The sequence below is a fragment of the Microtus ochrogaster genome, unplaced genomic scaffold (genome assembly GCF_000317375.1).
Source record: "Microtus ochrogaster isolate Prairie Vole_2 unplaced genomic scaffold, MicOch1.0 UNK4, whole genome shotgun sequence".
In the NCBI taxonomy this organism is placed as follows: Eukaryota; Metazoa; Chordata; class Mammalia; order Rodentia; family Cricetidae; genus Microtus; species Microtus ochrogaster.
The window spans coordinates 4522445-4545256 of record NW_004949102.1 but is presented as its reverse complement, the minus strand read 5'-3'; the positions used below and the strand labels follow the sequence as shown (position 1 = coordinate 4545256).

Sequence of the window (22812 nt, the reverse complement as noted above, 5' to 3'; positions counted from 1 at the left end):
GCCATTCTTACACAAACTACCACAACGTGTTTTGTATGCACTTTGGTAAATCTACCTATAAACAGTTATTGACAATAACAACATTGGTGGTTTTTGAAGATACCATTTAACTGATATAGGCTGTTCATAATATGTAGGAATTGAATTTGTCTTTTATAATAAACTTGCCCTGAAACAAAAGTTTACCTGTTCACCTTAGTAAATTTGTGGCATATTCCTTAACATTTTTATGTAGATAATTATGCCATTCATAGGCCTTTTTTCAATCTGTATGCTATTTAGTTATGAGTTTTTCCACTTATCCATCTGACCTCCATCCATCCATTTACATGCTCACCTCTCTACTTGTCTGTGTAGTTATTACTTGATAACTCTAATTGTACTGGCTAGACACTCTAACATAGTGAAGAACAGAAGCTGTGGGATAGATATGCTTGCTTTATACAGACTCTTAACCGAAAAGCATTGGATCATTTAACACTAGGCATAATCTTGGATCTATTTTATAATTATAAGTGTTTATTATGTTGGATGAGATTTCTGTATGGTCCTACTATGGCAATGATGTATTTACTTAATCACTAAATAATATAACTTTTCAAATAACATTTTAGGAAAAGTAAAATGATTATACAGTTTTGAATGAGTTTTGTTATATGCTGAATTTATAGCATTCTTATAATTGGTCTTGATCATTGTTTACTATCCCTTTATATTTTTCTTAATATTCATGTTAATATAAAGGGGAGGTATGCTGGTCTGTTCTCGTTTATTTCTCCATAGCCAGAAGCACAAGTCTATGTGTTCAGTTTGATTTATTTTAAATTTTAAAATAAAATTATAAAATACAACTGAAGATTGATTATCCAGTTGGTGTTTAGATTTACATTTTAGAATATTCTGGGTTGAAGAGATAAATTTTGGAATTAAATTCCTAAATGGTTAAGTGTTAAAGTCAAAATCATAACCATAATTGTGTATTATTGTGTGAGAATGAGTGAATGTGATGAGAACTGGGCCCAGGGTCAGGCCTCAAGGAACTTTATTATTAAATGCTAGGCAGAGGAAGATAAGCCAGAAAAAGTGGCAAGGAAAAGAACATTGAGAGATGTAGGAATTGCTAGGAATTTCTGTAGAACTAGCAATGTCAAGATTTTAATGTTGTCAAGTCAGGTGAAATGAAAATTGAAAATTGGTCATTGCATTTTGGGACATAAAAAATTTGGTGACCTTGCCCAGAGAAGTTTAAATAGATATTGAAACAGATATGAGCTTTTTTTTTGTGGTAGAATAAATGAAAATGAAGACAGTGAAGAAAGTACATTTTGATGATTTTTGGAAATTTGACTTCAAAAGGGCTATGAGCAAGTTTAAGACTAGAACTGAGCAATGGTTTGAATAATGTTTTTCTACTACTTTAAAACAAATTTCTTTTTAAATTAGGAGATGCATGGATTTATAGATATTCCAGGGGAAGACCCTTTGAAAGAAAGGTTAATGAGTTGAGAAGAGAGGCAATTATCAGTATTGGCCAGCTCAGAAGATCTGCTATGTATGCAGGTCAGAGTTCAAGTTGAGGCTTGATATCAGACACAAAAAGTGACATTTCTTCTTATGACTGAAGGAGGGAAAAGGGAAAATGTGCCTAGCAAGTTAGCTTTTCAAGTTTTATGGCAAGAAATTTAGAGTAGCATCTAACTGACAGTTGTATCTTCTGGAAAAAGGTCTGAAACCCATTTGACCTACATTAAAATGGATTAGAAGTTTTTAGACTCTCTGTTAGTATTCAACCTGAAACTATCTACCAGATCAACCATGGAGGATTGCAAGGCTCAGCCACCTTGGAATGTAGCCTGATCAGTTTGGTTATGAAGGGGCTCAGTATTGCTGGAGACTATGGTATGAATATTGGTGGTCACTTCGGCCCAAGGCTACTCTTTATCAAGACTGCAGACAAATAATTTCTACGTTGGTGTCCCTGAAGCAAGGGTGGGAGGCTCAAGGTGGCAGTGGGGAGCAATGGATTTTTATGTTATATCTTCTATTAGCAGGAATGGGAAGTCCCTCCCTTCTTCCCCTGTTTCTGGTCCAGTCCTAACTCATTTATATTGCTGTATCTAGTTCCAGCTGTTTCTAAATTCTATGCATTTAACTTTTTACTCTTCTGTCACCTAGAGTCATTATATCACTTTCCTTTGTTTGTCATATTGGGAAGTCAGCTCATGGCCATACCCATGATAAGCAATGTTCTACCACTGACATTTATCCTCAGTCTTTATATTGCTATTAAAACATAATAAATGAACTAATATTTAGAGGGAAAAAATGGTTTTATCAGATCTTTCAGTTTTCCCATTTCCTCAAGTATTGTTCCCCCTGATTTTTTAAAGCCCCTTCAAATTTCTTTAATGGTCTTACTCTCTGTTTACAAAAAGAAATAAAATACAAACAAACTAAAAACAAATTAAAAAGAACTCTCTGCATTTTTAAAATTTTCAACCTTAATTTAATGTAGGCTATTACTGCCTTTGATGTCAGATGTCCTTCTATATATGTGTTGCTTTTATTGGCTAATGAATAAAGCTGTCTCAGTTAATGGCTTAGCAGAATAAATCCAGGCAGGAAATCCAAACAGAGATATGTATAGAGAGAGTAGTAGGCAGAGTCAAGGAGACACCATGTAGCTGCCAAAGGAGACAGACACCACTGGAACTTTTACCGGTAGCTTACAGCCTTGTGGAGATACACAGATTAATAGAAATGAGTTAGTTTAAGATGTAAGAGTTAGCTAGGGATATGCCTGAGTCATTGGCCAAGCAGTGCGGTAATTAATATAGTTTTGTGTGATTATTTGCCTCTGAGCAGTTGGGAAAAGAACAAACAGTCTCTGGTTACAAAATGGTGCCCAAATGTTTGGCAATAGACATCCACATAAAGCCTAAGAAAGCTTAAAAAGTGTGCTTCTAGGCTCACAAAAACAGGAGCCAAGCACAGCTTCTTGGTAGCTACATTCTTTTTTTTTCTGATAGGCTCTGTTTGCTGGAGGCAAGCAGAGGTGTGGGTCCTTTAAGAGAAGACTTCCTGACTCAGCCTAAGCAGTAAAATCTATGCAGCTTCTTTGAGAGATGGCTTCCTGGTTTATGTTGGCAACACAAACAGCTCTGGGTCTTTCAGGAGGCTGAGCACTTGAATGGGATTTGTGGGCAGCATGCTGCAAGTTACTTGGTAGGGAAATATCTTCTTCTCATAGCACCAATTACTTTAGAGAGTTTGATGGGCACTGAAGAAACTTGTTATTGAATTTGCCTTCAAGGTGACAAGGCTAGTCATTTGGGCAAGAAACTGCCCTTACCTGGACTTCTTGGTGGCATGCATTATGAACGGGATATGCAGGACCCACAGAAAAATTACTGTTGAACTTGCCTAAAGGAGGTGAGATAGACTTTCAAGATTCATGCTTCATGAAAGAGTCCACCAGATATCTGAAGGACATAGAAAAAAGTAACTGACTAACTGCCAATATAGGCAAAACAGTCTGTTGCAAGGAGAGAGGGCCTGCTTTTGGTCCCAGCTGCCTGGCTAGCATACACCTGAAATAACCACACAGAAACTGTATTCATTTAAACACTGCCTGACCCATTATCTCTAGCCACCTATTGGCTAATTCTCACATCTTGATTTAATTCATTTCTAATAATTTATGTTCATGACAAGGTTGTGGCTTACCAGGAAAGATTTAACATGTCTGACCTGATGGCGTCTCCACGGTGTCTCTCTGTCTGCCCTTCTTCCAAGCATTCAGTTCTGTCTTTCCACCTACCTAAGTTCTGCCCTATCACCAGGCCCAAAGCAGTTTCTTTCTTAACCAATGAAAGCAACACAAATGTAGAAGGATCTCCTACACCAACAGTCTTTCAAATTTCCTGCTTTATGGAAAAGTCTGCTAGATATATTATGGGCCTGTAGGCTGAAGATAGATGCCCCAATGTTACTAGAGAACTTTGGGAGACTGTCTAGGCAGCAAGATATTTCTTTCGATTCTAGAGTCTTGAAAGTTGCTTAAAATGTTCTTCTTGTTTACTTAGATAACATAATATCCTTCTGGGTTCTTTGATGGAGTTGAAGAATAGATAGTTATAATTATAGTTTTCCTTAGTTATGCTAAAAGATAAATCAGATATAAAACTTTAGACTCATAAAGAAATATTGTAACTGTAATTCTTGCTTGATTCCTGTTTTGTTGTTTGTAATTTTACTATGTTAAAGTTAAAACTTTCCTTTTTATTTAGAGAGAAAAGGGGAGATGATGTCCTTCTGCATATATGTTATATGTTGCTTTTGTTGGCTAATGAATAAAGCTGTTTCAGTTAATGGCTTAGCAGAGTAAAGCTAGGCAGGAAATCCATATATATATATATAAAGTGTATATATAAAGTATATATATATATATATATATATATATATATATATAGAGAGAGAGAGAGAGAGAGAGAGAGAGAGAGAGAGAGGGAGAGAGTAGGCAAAGTCAAGGAGACGCCATGTAGCTGCTGAAGGAGACAGATGCCACAGGAACCTTAACTGGTGTTGGCAATACACAGATTAATGGAAATGGGTTAAGATATAATAGCTAGCTAGGAATATGTCTGAGTCATTGTCCAAGTAGTGCCGTACTAATATTCTTTCTGTGTAATTACTCAGTTCTGAGCGGTTGGGAAGCAACATCCCTTTGTGTGTTTGTGAGGTAGGGAATATAAATGAGAGTGTGCTCACCACACTGCATGTGGATGGCAGAGGACAGCTCTAGTCATTGGCCCTTTCCGTCGTGTCTGAGGAATAGTTTCTTTTATTCCCTCTTGTCTGCTAGGATTACTATTTTGTGAGCTTCCAAAAAGCCTCCTGTCCCTGGTTTCCATCACCATAGGAATGTTCTGGAATTATCAACACTCGTGCTATTGGATCAGCATTTAAATGGGTTCTGAGAATGAAAACTCAGGATATAGTGTTGGCACAGCAAGCCTAGCCACCAAGCCATCTCCTCAGTCCTAGGTTATCCTCCTAAATACCATCTTCAGCTGCTTTTATTTTTCCTTAATTTTATTTTTAGAATTAAAAATAAAAATAAAGGGCTTCTAAAACACTCTTATGTTGTCAAGGACAGGGGACACTATTGTTTCTAATTATTCCAGAACTTAACATTTGAGACTGAAATAGTTTAAGGTTAGAAATGCCCAAAATGTATTTTTGCTTTGATTTTGTTTTCTTTAAAAATAGAACACCCAATGATATTTACAAATAGTCTCTGGCAAAGTGTTATGAAGACATTTGCATATTTAGATTATTTAGAGAATTAGAGAGAATTGGAAAGACAATAAATGTCTTCATATATTTAAGTTATAGCCTATGAAAAACTAGTTAGATACTCATAAAAGAGAAAAGTGTATTTTTCATTTAAGCACCAAAAATATGGGATGCTTTTGAGAAGCAGTTTTGCTAGGTAAATTCCAAATGTTAAAAGCAGCAACCCTGTGTTGTTTTACTCTCATTAGCAGGCAGTTAATCAACAATATATAATTCACTGTAGACTGCATACAAAGCCCTTTTTAGAACCTTCTAATGAATCATAATATTCTCAAGAATATTAGCTCTCCCTCTCTGAGGAGAACATAAGGAATTGATTTGCTCTTTGAAAGTCCTAGGAACCTTTTAACATATGAAATTACTGACATTGAGCCACACTGATGAGGGTATCAAGAAATATATAAACTGACTTTGAGGGCCCAGTGTTTAGTGTATAGGACTATTCACTACCCAGATGGAGTTTTGGTGGTCTGCTGAAATTAGTGGCCCCCATCCCTTCCATGGGAAACACAGGGAATGGGCTTCTTTGATGAGGTTTCCAGGCTGATGGCGTCAGCTGAAGCTCTACATCATTTCTTGGTATGTGGTGGGGCACCATCCCATCTCTAATTCTTCCTCCTTCTCAATGCCGCGGTTCAGATTGATGGTCTCTGCAGGTCAAGGTTTCTGGATAAACCAGCAAATCCTCCAGGTATGTTGGCTTGACTCCTTGGAGGGAGGGCACAGATGAAGGAAAATCTTTTGTGGCTCGCCTAAAGCAGCAAGAACCAGGCAGAAATGAATATCTCACTCTTACTGATGACAAGCTATATTGCAGCACTTTGCTCGCACCCAATCACTTGGGCTTTGTCAAATTTTGAGTTTTCAAAAACTCATCTGTTATTTTCAAATAAGTATGAAGTATATTTAAAACCCTCTTACTGACTCAACACTTCGTATGATATTCGCTAGTCTATAGATTTGCCATGAGACTAAAATAAACTCTGTGGCAGCATCTGATTTAAAAGTTGAACATAATGATCTTAAAAATGTAATTTTGGAAGCAGGATATTTCTAAAAGAAATTTCTAGTTATTGGGACATGCTCACCTTAGGGAAGTGATAAAGTTGAATAGAGGGAATTTTTTATATCCTTACAATGACTCCAATAATTCAATACACTGACCAAAATAATCCTTGCAATGAATGCATTTAAACCCCTTTGAGTATGGGATGGATAATTATTTTTAAAGAAAACACAGGGGGCTTAGGTGCACATTCAGGTTGCTATTATCACTATTATTATTATTATTATAATATAGCAGTGCCCTTTCCACTTGCTGGTGCATTAGAGGAACCACCTGGAGACCTCATGAGAGTGGAAATTTTCCCTCATTGGGCCTGGGGTGTGGCCTGAGATTCTCCATTTGTCACCAGCTCCCAGATGATGCTGGTGCTGATGCTGAGAGTTTGCTGATAACTGAGCTGGCTACAGAGGAAGTGAAGTCAGTGCTACACTTACGGCACTCTTTAAACTAGAGAACTGACCTTATGTGATAAAATATATCTGTTATACCAAAATATAAGTTTAATATTTGAGAGGTTATTATTTTCAGTGGCTAGCCCAAAGTCATGATTTAAATGGCATAAGGGGAAGGCATTCAGCACAGCTGCACAATTGGAAATTGCCATATATTTCAAAGTAAAATACATGGCACTCATATGGCTTTGGAGTCAGGGTTGTGGGAAATCAATGGCTTGGCCCCCAGTGCTTCAGTTAATTTCCTTTCCCCATAAGGGCAGGTGTGACAAGTTTTGCGTGTGTTGTTCTGAGTCTTCTGTCACACACTCAAGATGCATGACCATGTGAGTAGGCCAGGAGACTGGAATTCAGAGATTTAAACTGGATATAATTGAGTGTGTGTGACATAGAAGGAGAAACATGATACAGTCCTGGAATGAAAGGAGAATAACCAGCCAAGCAGTGAGAGTTTAAGAGGATTTTTGTTTTGGTTTTCGAGACAAGATTTGTCTGTGTAACGACTCTAGCTGTCCTGGAACTAACTCTTGTAGATCAGTCTAGTCTTGAATTCACAGAGATCTGCCTGCCTCTGCCTTCCAAGTGCTGGGATGAAGAGTGTGCGCTGCCACCACCACCCAGTTTAAGAGGAAATTTAGAAAGCAAGTTCTCACACAGGCAAGTAGGAAAGTGGCAGTGTGGTAACCATTTCAGACACCTGCTGAACTGGAAACCAAAACCAAACAAATAGGAAACAGATTGAAGTGCGCTCGTGAGCACTGGACAGCTCAGGACCTTATGCTGAGTCACTGCATGGCTTGCTTTTCAGAAACAGCCCATACTTCTTTGTATATTTGTCTCTGTCAAAAGTCTACCTCCTATGTTTTTTGGAATGCCCTTCTATCTTCTACCTTTTCCTGTTCTTTTTTTCTTTTTTGCTTCTGTTCCCTATCTCCTCTTGTGTTTGGCTATGCTTTCTGGCTTTCATATGTCACAGGAAGTGTTGTCATCAAGAGGGTTTAAAATATTTTTCTTTTAAAAAATTAACTAATTAATTAATTTTTTTGCATATCAAAATATTTTTCTTATTTGAAAATAACAACTGAGTTTTTGAAAGGTACAAATCTGATATGTTGACTGGGTGATGCTGACCAATCTGCTCAGCATGTCTCTAGTCATTTTGCTGATACCCTACTGGGCCCAGGAAGACTCCCTGCCCCATGAGGAACTGCAGCTATTTCAACGGATGGAATTAGCACATGCTTTTCATTTTGGTACTGACCTAACTACTTTCCCATCACTGTGGTAAAACACCTGACAAATCATTTAAGGGAGGAAATGCTTATGTTGGTTTGCAGATTCAGAAGAAACAGTCTGTTATGGGCCAGAGGCATGCATGCAATAACAGGGGCACACTAGGGCAGGAGAATGTAGCAGTAAAAACATGCGGTAGTACAGACATGCAGGGCATGCCTTGGCAGAGACATGCAGTGGAAGAGGCATGCAGTGGAAGAGGCATGCAGTGCTAATCACGAATAGTGGTAGCATTTTCACATCATTACCACAGACCAAGAAGCAGGGAGTTCTAGACCCACTCCTGCTAACATGTCTATCAACTAGACTCCTCATCCTAAAGATTCCACAATCTGCCAAAATAGTCCCACTCTCTTGGCAGCAAGTGCTCAGAAAAGGAACCGATGCCATTCATTCCACAGTCAAACCCACGATGGTTTGTGATGTCTAAGCTGTGGCTAAGCCATGGCTTATGCTATTGAAGCAGTTGTGTAAGTGACAACAGCAGAGTCTGGTTGGATTTTGATAAAGGAATGCAGAGCTAACTAGGAATGGACAGCAGCTTTTCATCTGGGAGGGAGGAGTTCCTGGAGGGTAGACTATTTACAGGGATGATTCTTGAGCCATTTTGCCTAGGTTTAAATGCTACTTTGAAATGTGCAGATTAGTCTTGGAAAAATTATTTCTTCGAATCTCAGTTGTTGTTTTTTTCTTCACGTGAGAATTGGAAATCAAACATTTAGCATAGTTCCTACTCCAAGCATTATTCAATGGATGTGGGCAAGAGCAGCGCATACCCATGTGCTCACACGTACGTGCACCATACGTGTTTTCTTGGTTAGGTGTGATATGATCCATGAAGGAGATTTATAAAGAGCAGTAAGGCAGACTTCTCGAAAAAGAGATGTAGGTGAGCATAGAGGGCAAATGAGTTCACGTTGGGGACGTTTAATGGACTGCTCTTTAGATACTATTGATATTTGTCAGGAGAACACATCTTCAGGGACACTGTGCAACATGTAATAGAATAATGGAATCCGGGTCATCTGAGTTCTTTTATCTTCTTTGCCTCTCACTCAATGATTGCCATTTATGAAATCCCCTACTCTCATACTTTGGAGATGGAGCTAAGATTTTTTTTTCCTATGTAAACTGAGCTCTAATTAAGACCTTTAACCTGGTGAGGTCCTTCTAACAGCCGAGTTCACCAACTTGGATATCATTAAGGAAATAAAAATTCCCACTGGCATTATGTGTTTAGAATCAGTACCTAAATGACAGCTGGAAGCCGGGTAATGATTCGAAGGCCAGGATATCGGTGAAGGTGGATAATCACTGAAAATCGTGGAGACTGTCAATCAGGATACAGATTTACACAGACAAATGTCCTTATCACCATTTCCCTCTTATTTTCAGGACTCAAATCATGGATTATTGAATGGCAAAATGCCAGCCTAAATGGAATATTTGCTAGCTTAAGGTTTATTGACTTCAATTTGTTGGTCATAATTACTAACTTTTTGTGTTTAAGTGTTCTGGTGCTGACATGCTTGGGGGAGAAATTGAGCCACAGTGGTGATTGCACAGCAAGGAAATCAGCAGAAGAGGAAAATTAAATGCTAGGTGATCGTTTGAAGTCAGCAACGATGGGAGCGAGTGGGTGGGTGAGTTAAATTTTTAAGTGATTTAGCAAATGATGCTAAGAAAGTGCCGCGACATCATTTTGGATTTTCTATTATAACAAATTGTAATTGATCATCTTTTGGTACTCATGTAAGAAAAACCACTTTACAGAAAATTTTCACTGCCCTAAGCAACTCATACAAAAAAAAAAAAAAAGAAAAAATTCCCCTACCTTTTGTTGAAAAGAATACCCTGAAATAGATTTCATTTTTAAATCCCAAGTTGCTTGAAAACTTTGTCAAGAGGTATCAAAGAAGTGCCTTTTACTCCAGAATGCACTGGAATCAGCAGTAATAGTTAGAAATAATGAAATCAGGAATGACATTTTCTGCGTCTCCCTGGGATGGTAGGTCATGGTGTGAAGTTTTCAGAGGAGGACAGATCCATTTATTTCTCTTTCCGTCTTCTGAGCAAATGTATATTATCTTGTTAAAAAAAAGGATGATAGAATATCTTCCTGGATTAGTTTTAACCTGTTCCTCATGTATATTAAAATATACGCCAAGCCTCCACTGCCTGAGGAGAATGAAGATGATGCTTCCTTCAATCTCTTCATTTTTCCAAGAAAGCAAATATTAGAGTTTGTATGTAATACAACTTCACATGTCTTTCAGTGGATGTCTTAGGGTCTGGTCTTAAAGTTATTCCTTTTTATTGGATTAATTCCTGCTTTAGTTTCTCAGTGGCTCATATGCTATCTCTCTGCTCTTCCGTTCATTCATTCCTTACCCATACCCTAGAACTTAGAGATAGATGTTTATCTCCACTGATGGTTCTAGACTTATTCTCTTCTAAGATCAGAGATCCAAATTAGGTATATTTCTTGAAAACATATTAGCAGGGTGGTTATAGTTCACACTCTTGTGTCATATGTATTTCAGGGTCCTAGAAGAGAAAAATTTGGAGTGTTTTCCCTACAAAAAATAATGATGTTCAAGGTGATGTATATGCCAGTTACCAGTACTTCATCATTATATAATGTACAGACATAGGTTATGTGTATGAAATCACACAATAGCCTTAAGTATATACAACCATTGTGCGTCAATCAAAGAATGAAAAAGAACTTAAGGAAAGCAAAACTTTTAAGAAACTGTTGCGGGAAGTCCTTCCGCTCCTCCAGCCTATAGCCGCTGAGATACCAGCCCATTGGGGCGTGGTCTCTCTCCCTTTAAAAAAGCGGCCACTTCCTTCTCTCTCTCTCTTCACTTCCTGCTCGGCCGACGACTAGACTCCCTTCCTGGTTGTGCAGAGGGCTGACGGTGATCTGTAAGTTTTTTCCCCTTTAAGTAAATATTACCCTATTAATCATAATTCCAAAATGCTGTGGCATTGTTTGTGACTTACGCCTTCAATTGGCGCCCAACGTTTGGTTGGTTTTAGGACCTCTCCTTCCCCCGCTCGGCTGCCAGCCGCGACTTCGGCTTGGCGCAAGCCGCGGCTTGTGCCTGGCGGCGGGGGGCCTTGTGATCAGGAAAGAGACCCTAGGACACTTAGCCTCACTCATGATTAAGTTCTTATTTGGATCATTGTTTACACAGTGCCTGTCTTTGGGGATGGAGGAACCACTTCCACATTCTCCTTTGGATGGGAGGACTTCTTTTTTCTTACTGCCTCGTCTCTGAGGCTGGTCTCAGTGCCTGGCACCTAGTGTGAGCAGGTTTGTTGGATAAATTGGCTAAAACACCAAAAGCAGTCATTCAGAAAGTTACTTGAGCCACTGATCATCAGAAGAGCTTTGCTGGCTACTATGGGCAAGGAAGTTTCTTTTGCAGTGGTAACCAGTGCAGACTGAGAAAGAGAGATACCGAAGGCTTCTGTGACAAACTCTCCCCAGCAACCAAAGAGTCCAGGCAGGAAGTTATTTGAAGAGAGGCCTTCAAAACTGTGATAAAGATGCTGACATGTAGTTCTCTACAGATGATGGTTTCTGCTGGGGGTGGGATGGGACTCAGTTTTCTTTTAGTGGCGGCCACTGGAATATTGACTATGAGCTAATGAGTATATGGGCAACACAAACTGGACTTGTTTGTACTGGGGTGAAGGGCACACAGTGGGAGTGTGGACTTGGGAGGAATGAGAAATGAATGTGATTGAGGTGCACTATAAGAAATCCCCCAAATAACTAATAAAAATATTATGTTGGGTTAGGCAGAAGGGCTTTAGTGAATTACCCTTTTAAACTTGTAATATTGAATTTGCATTGGTAAAAAATTTCCTAGAAGTCACAGGACAATGAATTGTAGGGAAATCAGAAAAAAAGAAAATTGGTGATCAGGAGATTTAAATGAAACAAATTATAAAGTTATTCGTAAGTCACTGTATTAAGTAAGGTTAAATCCCACTTGTTAAAACACTAAGAGGAACGTGAGTGTAGAAGAGGTAGGCTGGAAAATCTCCACCCTTGTAGAGATGTGATAGATTACAGTTGCTCCTTCTTTGAGGAGCTGTTATGCTTCCTCTCTGTAAAACATAATTAGTAGATGTCCAAGAAAAGCATTATTAGTCATAGAGGACAAAATTTTGGTAATTTATATGTAAATTCTTTCATATTCATGGATTGCTTGTTTTTCCATTTCAAGTAGGCAGGAGGTCAAAGGCTCTCTAACGTTCAATGGACTCTGTGTGGAACCGCCTATGTGGGAGAAGTCCTGATGTAATTTCTTCATCAGTTTGTCAGTTGCTGGCTTCGTGACTCCCAAGAAGTCATTGTTTTTCTCAAAATAGCTTCTGTTCTTGTGGACTTCCTATGACTGTAACCGGCCCCTCCTTTGGCCTTCAGAGCTCATTTATGGCAGTCACCGTACCCTAGGTCCTGGGTCATTATGACTTTCCACTCTACCCTTTCTATACTTCTGCTGCCTTTAAAATCTCTGTATTTAGAAGAGTTGTTTGAATCCCAGCGTGCTTTGTGCTCTCTTTCCTTCCCCAACTCACACAATATCCTCTTAAAATAGAAGAGAAAATGTGATCTCACACTTCAACAGACCAGCCAAATGGATTATTAGAAGTCAACAAATGACCACAAGGGTAATCACACTTAAAGCTGCAGAGGCATACCGAAACAAAGCCGTGTCTCTCGGGTTTTGAAGAAGGTGTGTTGCCTATGGTACGACGATGTCTTTTCACATTTACTGTTGAAGTTTCAAGTTCACCCCCAGTTACAAGCCATCTTTGAATGATTTACTGGGCAGTGGGTCGGCCTTACCTTTCCCCTTGCGGGTTGGTTTTATTAGCAGTGCTCTGCATTGTGAAGAGGGGGAGATAGATGTAGGCTGCACTTTCGTCCATAATGAATTAAACTTATAACCTTCAACTTCCTAAAGCAAGATTGCATCTGTTGTGCTAATAAACACAGGCGCTTTCAGTGTGGGTGCAGATAGAAGTTTCACTTAGTCCGAGGGAACTGATGGAGGGGACAGGATAAAATGCAGTGCAATGCAGAATGATATCTCTCTTGCTATCCCTGACCCTCACGATTTCCCATTTCAATAGGCTTCCTGGCTTTATTTTGCTAATCTCTATCATGTATCAAAACCCAATGATGAGTCCTCCTTGAGAGTCAAGTGTGGGAACTCAGTTGAGCAGAAAGACAGGGATCAATATTTCACATTTCACACTGACTGTGAGCTGGAAGCTTAAGAACTGGATGAACTTGTATAGAGCAGGTCTTGATTTGGGAAGGGAATCATAATTTTGAATGCAAAGTTGGGGTACTCATCACTCTTCCCTATTTTATTATCACTTGACTTCATTTTTTTCTCCCTTTACCCTCCCTTTATGTGATTTCCCATGAAGCTGAGAGGAACATGAAAGCTTAGGGCAATGTTGGGAGAGGGGGGCCAGTGCTGGGCATTGACTCCCATCCCTGACTCCTCTCTCTGATCTAATTTCTGATTATATACTCATGTCTTGCCAGAAGCACAAGTAGATTTAATCCTACAGAGCAATGAAGTCTGAACAGACAAAGTTAATGGCTACAACAGTCATTATGCCTTTTCTGGTCCCGAGTCTCTCAGCTGTAACAAATCCATCCTAAGGATGGGTGGCAGGGAGCAATCGTTGTGATGGCCACTGTTGCTAAGGCCACCATCAAGCAAGTGCTACCTCCTGGGGGAAGAGCAAAGTTCCAAGCTGATCTTTCAGTGGGGAAAACCAACGATGTTATTGAACAACACAAAGAACCCCTCACTTACCTGCCCCACTAAATATAGCAATTAATAAACAAACAAAGCTGTTTTCAGGCAGGTTTTATTTTGTCCTCTGAGAATCAACAGTGAAGATTCATGTGACTCAAGTTTTCTGTCTGTCCATGCCTGCATTCAGATATGTGCTAGTTTCTTCGTAGGAAGATGAACTTACTACAATCCCTATGATTTCACCAGAACAGTGCTTTTGGTGTCTTATTGCTAGCTTCTCAGCTTGGGTCTTGGATTCCATAAGTATGTGGGCAATCAGAAAGCACGAAAAGCAGGCAGGACTCGTGCCATTTGAACAGATAAGGGAAGTGTCAAGATTTTAATAATTTTGGGTATATAAACAGTGAGAAACCTTTACAGGCAACTGAAATTATATTTGGGAGCAGCAAGCCTATGTCTAAGTTACCCCCAATCTCACCCCTCAGTGATATAAATAAACTCAGTAAAGGCAATCGGGAGAGTCACGGTTTGTAGGAGGTCTAAGCAGCTTTATGTCTGTCTCAAATAATCAGTCTACAGGAAACAGGAAACCAGAAGGGGCTTTTGATTATGAGTGTCATTTTTATTCAATGCCACACGGAAGTCCATGGGCTTCCAAAGTGTTCTTCATGACATTTCTGAAGTCACCGTGGTCATTTCTAGCACTCCAAAGAGTTGACTGACAAGTATGTAGTTCTCTGCTGGGAGTGTACTCAGGACACAACTGACATGCACTTAGTTGATTTGAATCGGAATTCTATCACTACTGCCTGGTAAAACAGATGATCTCACACTGCTCAGTAGCTGGAGCATCTGTGTAGAACTTTGATTAATAAATGATATGAAAATTTTTCACTTTCATCTGAAATAGTATTGTAGATAAATCCTTCAATGTTGGTAGACATTGAGGAAAGTGATGAGTGATCCTTGAGGTTTTCTTTTTCTATTAATATTTATTGACCTTTTAGTATGTTTTTGCAACTCTTAGAACATCTATAAACAACACAGCGAATGCCTATTTAGAGTCTATCTGTTAGTAGAGGAAACAGAATATATACACACAAGTTGTGATAAGAGCATGGAAGAAAATGTATGGGGTGCTGAGGTAGTAACTAGAGCTGGGAAGACACAGAAAAAGGGGTGGTCAGAGGGGTTTTGTTTCAGGAAGAAACAACCGAGCAGAGGCCAAAGGATGAGAAAATCCAGTGAGGAAAATGTGGAGTGCTATGATGAAGGAGAAAGGGGGAATTTCCTGCTCCCTGAGTTGAAAGAAGGTGAGCAAGGGGAAAAGAGGACCAGATGCCTGCTCAAAAGACCCTGTGGCAAGAAGTTTAGGCTTTATTCTAAGATCAAAGGGAAAGGAAAAATGATCGAAAGACTGTGAGCAAGGTTCTTACATTACTTTTCTCTTTTAGGAGAGCTCTTTGGTTGCTGGTGTAGTATTGTCTTGAAGAGGGCAAGGATGGGAACAACAAATACCGGAGTGGTAGGGATCCAGGCATCACAGCGATTTGGCCTAGAGAATGCTTGACAGTCCATATTGGCTTGGGTACCGTCTGGGATAATGCATGGAGCTATAACCTTTATGTCTTTATTCCAGGAATAAAAGATGGGGAAGGCATGCCTGGTCCCTCCAGGGACATTTTCGGGAATTCAGTTCACCCCTGTGAAGAAGGCTGGAACGTGTAGTTTGGTTTTGAGGGTTCATTCTTCTAGAGAGATTCCATCTAGTCAAAGTAGGAAAGTGCCAGTAGTTCATTTCTCTCTCTCTCTCTCTCTCTCTCTCTCTCTCTCTCTCTCTCTCTCTCTCTCTCTCCTATTGAAATCAAGCGTTAGCCACTTAGAGGCTACAAGTCAAATGTAGAATCCCTTTTTAGGGTGTGTAAGTCCAAGATTCACAGAATAGCCACTTAAATGCAGATCAAGTAATTAGCTTTATTAACAGCCAGGTAGGCACCAAATAGCTCCCAAGACACATGGCTGTCTCTTAAGAACTAGATTGCAGAGAAGCCAGCTTGGCCTGAGGCCAAAATAGTGCTTCCTACTCAGTATTACGCCTGAACCTTGGGACCTACTTTACCTTCCTAGCAGACTTGAATCCTGTTAATTCTGCCATCACTGTGGGCTTCTACTCCCTTCACACACACATGGTTGCCAGAGGTATACAGCAGGGAGAAGGATGGGCTTCCTCCCCAGGACTAGAGGTTGCGCCCACGGGTAAGAAGGGAGCTTGGGGTGATCAAGCCTCTGAATAAAGAGCTGTTATGCACTCTTGTCCAGCAAGGGCAGACCTCTGTCCTCAGGCTCAGTTTCCTGTCTGTCTGGGGGAAGAAGGAGAAACAGACAACGAGATCCAACAACTTCTTCAAAGCATGGGGTTTGGGGTGGGAACTGCAGTTAACAGAAAAGTGGAAGCTGGAGGCTTTTTAAAAGGGAGGGCCTTGTTGTGTTGTATAATTAATTGCTTCTAATATGCTTTATTTGAGTAACGGAAAAGGCCTTATTTTAAGCATGCATTATAGTCTTATGAAACCTCAGCACAAAGAAAATGAAAAATGAGGAAAAGCAAGATGACAGGTGTTTTCAAATATGCAATTTGACGCCTTTAGGAGTTGAAAGAGAGAAAAAAGGGGAAAGCTGAGTGAGGACAGAAGTAAAGAGTGCTGAAAGGGAAAGCGGACAGAGGACCAAGAGGTTAGGGTAGGACAGAGGGTGGGGGATACAGATGAATGTCATGGGGGTGCATCAGTCAAATAGCCAGGCTTCTGGAGGGCTGGAGAAATGATGGAAGAGAGGTTAAAAATAGGGCTATTTATAAGGCTTGGGCAGAGATACAGGAACCACCTTTGGACGATGAATTACTCAGGGATGGACAATAGTAAGTAGACATGCAGGGGTCAGAGTTGACGATGGCTATAAGAGCCTGCAAGGATTATGGCTAAGGCTCAGGTTATTTGGGGAAGGAGCTGGAGGAACAGATCTTGACCTACTCCCATTTCTTGCTCCTGTGACTCAAATTCAGCGGGAAGATAGAAACAGAAAAATCAGGTGACAGAGTAGTAACAAGCAGTCTTAGACACAGGAGACACAGAAGGGTGAGGACGGTAAACCAGCAAATGGAGAAGATGGTTGCCACGCGATAGCAGAATGCAATAGGAGGCAATGCCCCATTTCCAGACATGGGTTAATCAGTCAATTACCTCTGAACATGTATTGAATATTTGATCAATCCAGTATTAGATATAGATAACAAAGTGCTAACTTCTGGGAGAATCCTAAGCCAGCCACCAGTCAGGACTCTAATTTCAGATGAGAGGCATTGAGGGTGTGAGGAACACAGCTTGGGAGAGTCAGGAGAGGACCCCCGGGGAGGGAGCAACACTGGAGGTATGCACATCAGCAGGCAGAGGAGCACAGTCTCCCTGCACTGGGGTGCACCTGTGGCAAGGGTGCAGGTGTTGACCACGTGGGTTTTCTGTTTCTGTCTCCAGTTTGTTGGCCCAGAGGAGACACAGCAGCAGGAAAGGGAAGCAAGGCCAGATTGAAGTCTGGATCTATCCCTCCCTCCATCTCCTTCTGCTATGCACAGAACTTAACGTGAGAGAGGGAGGATGAGCAGAACCGCATGGTCCCCAGAACCAGATGAGAGTGCTGATTTTATCCTTAGAATTGTCAGGTGGGGCTTGTACGGGACGTTACTGCTTTAGAAGGATGAGTGAATGATGAGGAACGCTTGCCTTAATGCCTCCTTTGGTTGACGCGTTTTCTTCAGTTTTCCTCCTTTCCCTCTCCATTTCTCTCCCTCCCTCAGCACTTTTATATTGTTTCTGAGAGATAAATCCCCCAGGGCTAAGGGGCTAGTTAGGATGGATCTGATGCAGTGAAAAGAGAAAACAGCAGCCTAGGTCTTTAATAAAATTTCACTTCAGTTGCTAGTAGGGGTGTAATTTGTGGGTTGTGCAAATATTGGGGATGCTGGCGTAGAAATTAAAATGCCTAATGAGCCAATGCTTAGTGCTCTATGGCAAATAAAGTAAAAACAGAATATGACTTCATGACAGTTTGAAAAGTTGACTTGAAATACTATCAGTATGCCACAATGTTATTGTAGACTGCAACATAGAAGGACCGAACAAATAAAATTGCAAACACGCACTTGCCCGCTACTTATTCACACATCCATCTCCAAAGAGAAAACTCTTCAAGACATCAGGGAGAAAAGCCCATTACCGGATTAATCAAGCCACCATCTCCTAGCTGCACTTTTATTTTATATACCCTTTACACCTGTTTAATTAATCCTAAACATGATGCTGACTGCTAATTAAACGGCCCTGGAAGTGACTGACTGAAGGTAGTAATTTGAGATAATTAGTTTTGGTTTCAAACACTCAATTTTCACACTTTGTGCTCATTTTTAGAAAGGGGCGGCTCATTATTCCAAGCGGGGTGGGGGTGGTGTAAGACATTTTACTGCTGGATTCTGAGGAGCCGAGGAAGAGGGAGGGCTGTGCTTTCAAAGAGGACAAGAAGATGGCACAGTCTGTTGCAGTCCTTACAGAATCTCTTCCATACACTCACTCACATACACTCAGCTACCCATCCACTCACACCAGCGCAATATACCCTGGGTCAGACTGATAATTTTTTTTTCTAATTTAGCTTTTTATTGATTCTTTGTGGATTTTACATCATACATCGTGATCCCGCTTTATCTCCTCATCCCTTCACATCCATTCTCTGCCCTTGCAATCTCCCTCCACCAAGATAAAATAAAGTAAAAGTTAAGAAAAAAAAAGAATAAAGAAATGGAAGAAAAAAGGAAAAAAAAAACCTCATCACAGAAGCTGTAGCATGTCACAGTGAGGTTCACGGTATACCCTGAGTCCGTACAACTTTACTGGCAAGTGTTCGTTGCAATGAGTCATTGGTCTGGTCATGGTCTCTGGCTTCTGCTACACTACAGATACTGGGCCCTCGATGGGACTCCTCTTGGATATCTTGCTGTTGTCCTATGTCATGGAGATCCTGCAGTTTGGGTCTGGGGGCAGGGCCCTTCACATGCTCCAAAAGTTCCTAGGTGGAGTGAATGGTGGAATGCTCCAACTCAGCCCCGGCTCTGGGTCTGGGTAGTTGCTGGTCCGCCCCCTAGCTCTCCCTCGTTCTCATCACCAGGATAAGCTTTCCAGCACTGCTCCAGGTAGTAGCTAGCTCACCCGAATCAGTGAGCAAGAGATGTGGCTGGTTCTCCTGCTCTCATGCCCTCGGAACCCACGCACCCAGACCTACGCCACCAGGGCCAGCTCTGCTGTGTTGCTCAGGCAAAGTGCAGGAACCACTCTGCCGAGTGCTGCAGCTGGTGAGAGGCAGGGCCAGCTCTCTTGCTCTTGCGACCTCAGGGTCAGCTTTCCCACCTCCCACAGCTGGTGAGGAGTGGGAGGTGGGGTTCTTTCCCTTACCCATGCCACCATATGGTAGATGAGGGACAGGACCAGATATCTTCTGCTCATAATCTCTGGGTGGCTCACCTGTGCCCCATCAACGGGATCAGCTCTACTGTGCTGCCCAGGTGAGGTGCAGGGCCTCAGTCTTGATGGAGCTGGGCACACTCATGTTGTCTCCTCCCTGCCTAGAACGGAGAGCCCTACTTCTGCTCAGTCTTAATGTGGTGAATATTTTTATTAGAATAAAGACATGCATATGTCAATGATTTGGGGGGGGGGGGAGTTTACCTAGTATAGGATGTGGAGAGAGCTCATTGAGTGGCCTGGGTCTCTTCTCCAGGTTTTCTAGAAACAAGAAAAAAAAGGTGAGGAAGGCCAAGGCAGCTATGCTTTGAGATTTGGAGAAGTGTCTTGTTGAGTTCCATACTGCAAAGGCATAGAACTTAATCAAGACCTCTGTCTGTTGAGACAGGGCTGGGGTGTCTGGAAGACAGAGCAAAGGGCATCACAGTGTAAAGTAAGTTAACATGATCCCCACCAGGAAAGGACAGTTGAGGAGAATTTAGTAAATGGCCTGACCCTAGCAGACAACCACACTGCTGAAACAGGTAAAAAGTTGGAACCAGGTTGCTCAGCGGCCAAACTGCCCTTTCAGAACCTGGACAGCTCCCACACATGGCTTTGCTTTAGAGGCTGCAAGTAAAGCTTTTCTTTGTATCCTGTGTCCCTTCACTGGGCACCAATGTGGGGTAGGATTCTGTCGACTTAGAGGGTTTATCTAGACGAGTGATCTTCAAGGATGTCAAGAATGGCTTGGAAATCAACTGGTTAGAGATTGGTGAGTGACCATTAGATCCTGGTGTATATAGCTTTTTATGATTCTGACATCTCCCTTGAGCCTCCACCACTTTAGTTGTCAGTGGGGTATGGAAGTTTTGGGGGTGCTGGCATAGACATTCCATTAGCTACATCATCTTATGGTGAATAAAGTTGTTTTATGTATGACTTAAGCTCTATTTTTAAGAAGTCACCCAAGTCAGGGTCTCTTGGGGTCGTTTTGACCTTTCAGGTTTATACCCACACTTGAGAATGATGATTGATGGGTGATGAGATGCCCAGGGACATAGTGCACACTGTCAGAGTATTAAGAAGTGACATAGGATTTTCAATTTAAAAAACTCTATGGCAATTTATCCTTTGGTGTCAGCAGACATTTTCTTTTCCTAAGAAATTTATGATCCAGATTTTTTTCTAGGTGATGATTTTTAATGAGTGGGAAATATATTTTTTTATTGGAAGATGCACAGTTCACCGGTTACAAATATTTTTGTGCTATTCAATGACCATACCAAAAATCAGTGAGGAGACTAGAAAAATATGTATCTAAAATAATTTACAGTAAGGTATGGTGGCACAGCCTTTAACCCCAATACTTGGGGGGCAGAGGCAAGCAGATCTCTATGGGTTCACAGCTATCCTGGGCTACATAAGTGTGTCTAAGATAGCCAGGGATACATAGTTGAGACCCTGTATCAAAAACAAAAACAAAATTAAATTATGAAAATGATAGTTTTCAAACTTAGGTGGTATTAAGTGTCAAAAACATAAAAAAAAAAACAAAAATAAAACCAGCAACAAAAAACCCTCCCATTCAATTCCCACATACCTTTTAAAGTCAAAGAGAATTTCTGAGGTGACATTCTCTAATGTATGTTTGTACCATGGCTTCGCTTCTCTTTCATTTCCACACCAGAACAATCATGTACAGAATTTTAAAAAAAGCAACAAAAAGCATGAAATGTTTTCCTTTGGCCTTCGACACAAAGGAACTTAAAGCAAAACTAAATTGTTTCTCAATGTTTATGTGTCTGTGCTCCAAAAGGAAGGGAAACCTGTGAACTGTCAGGGAATCATTTCTAAGAAATTGGCGGTCCTAAAACCATATTTTGCCTTCAGGCTGACATCTGGGTTTTTGTTACAGCTTGGACCATTTAGTCTTTTATGATAATCTATCATTGTACAAGACACAGCATGGGTTGAAACGACCTCCTATTTGTTTTGCAGATACCTCAAATTAGCTATGCATCCACAGCCCCAGAGCTGAGCGACAACACCAGGTATGACTTCTTTTCTCGGGTGGTCCCGCCTGACTCCTACCAAGCCCAAGCCATGGTGGACATTGTGACGGCCCTGGGATGGAATTACGTGTCAACACTGGCTTCCGAAGGGAACTATGGAGAGAGCGGCGTTGAGGCCTTCACCCAGATCTCGAGGGAGATTGGTGAGCATGTATTTACCAGTCGATTGCATCAGGAGGTGACAGGATGCTAAAATCTGGACACTTCCAAGTGCTGTCTGATGTCTATGAGATAATAGCATTCTCATAAATGTGTGGTCCAGGCTGTCCTCTGTATGGAGAAGCAAGATTGTAGATGGGTTTATTGTTCCTGTTTCCAGCAAGGTGACTCTTTTGTGCTAATTTGAGCAGTAGAGATCCCAACTTCAATGAATATCTTTTGAATTGTCTATTTTGATGAGGGAGTTTGCGGGCACCTCAGAGCCATAGTGAATATGAATAAATGACATACTGTTTGATTGTTCTAGAAAGAAGTTTACATTAGTAAGTCATCAAATTAAAAAAAAGTCAGTGGAATTTAACATGGAACACTAGAGGGATCAGTGCTTATAATCATTTTAAAGCAATATTAGATCGGTCCCTAGGGGCAGTCCTAAGGCATATGCTCATTGTCATATTTGACTTTTCCTCTTTCATTTCTATATAAAAGTCTAGACCTTCCAGCGCAATGGAGGGAAAATTGTGAAAACCTAGTTAGGACAAAGTGCTGGGAAGCTCTGTCCTGAGATTTCTTCAAAGAGCTTTTCAAATCTGTGTAGGTATCCCACCAACATGTATATTACCTGTGAGGCTGGAAATCCATTCACTTCTCAGGAGAAAACAGAACAGAATGACAACAGAAAGCACCACTCAGAATAAATCTTATGGACAATTAGTTATCGACAACACTTAGTAGATGGAAGGAGACACACCACTGGCACGTAAATCATATCATTTTCTTGGAGAGAATTAATTTTTGTGTATTGGGAATCATGGTGTTGTGGAAGTATTAAAGTGCCTCTTGACTATTTTAAAGCAGTTCTGAACTTCACGGAGGAAATCATGTCGATCAGTTAATGGCTGAAAATTTTAGTTCAGGAGAAGATCATGGGAATGACTGAGATTTAAGTATAATTACCTGGAGCAATTTTCACTTGAGAATCATAGATGTCTGAGGCCTTTTCTTCTGGACATAAGAGGATAGGACATCTATTATGCTCAGGACTTTTTATATTTACCATGT

The 22812-nt window shown here is 40.7% G+C and overlaps 1 protein-coding gene across 4 annotated transcripts in view; it reads left to right on the top strand.

Moving 5' to 3' along the window:
• The window catches only part of Grm8 (glutamate metabotropic receptor 8), an 839480-nt gene that overhangs the window by 138694 nt on the left and 677974 nt on the right, over nt 1-22812 (top strand). For all 4 annotated transcript variants that reach the window (XM_026788600.1, XM_026788601.1, XM_026788602.1 and 1 more), the window contains exon 3: nt 21518-21734. In XM_026788600.1, the coding sequence (XP_026644401.1) occupies nt 21518-21734 (217 nt within the window). The remainder of the gene's footprint in view (nt 1-21517; nt 21735-22812) is intronic.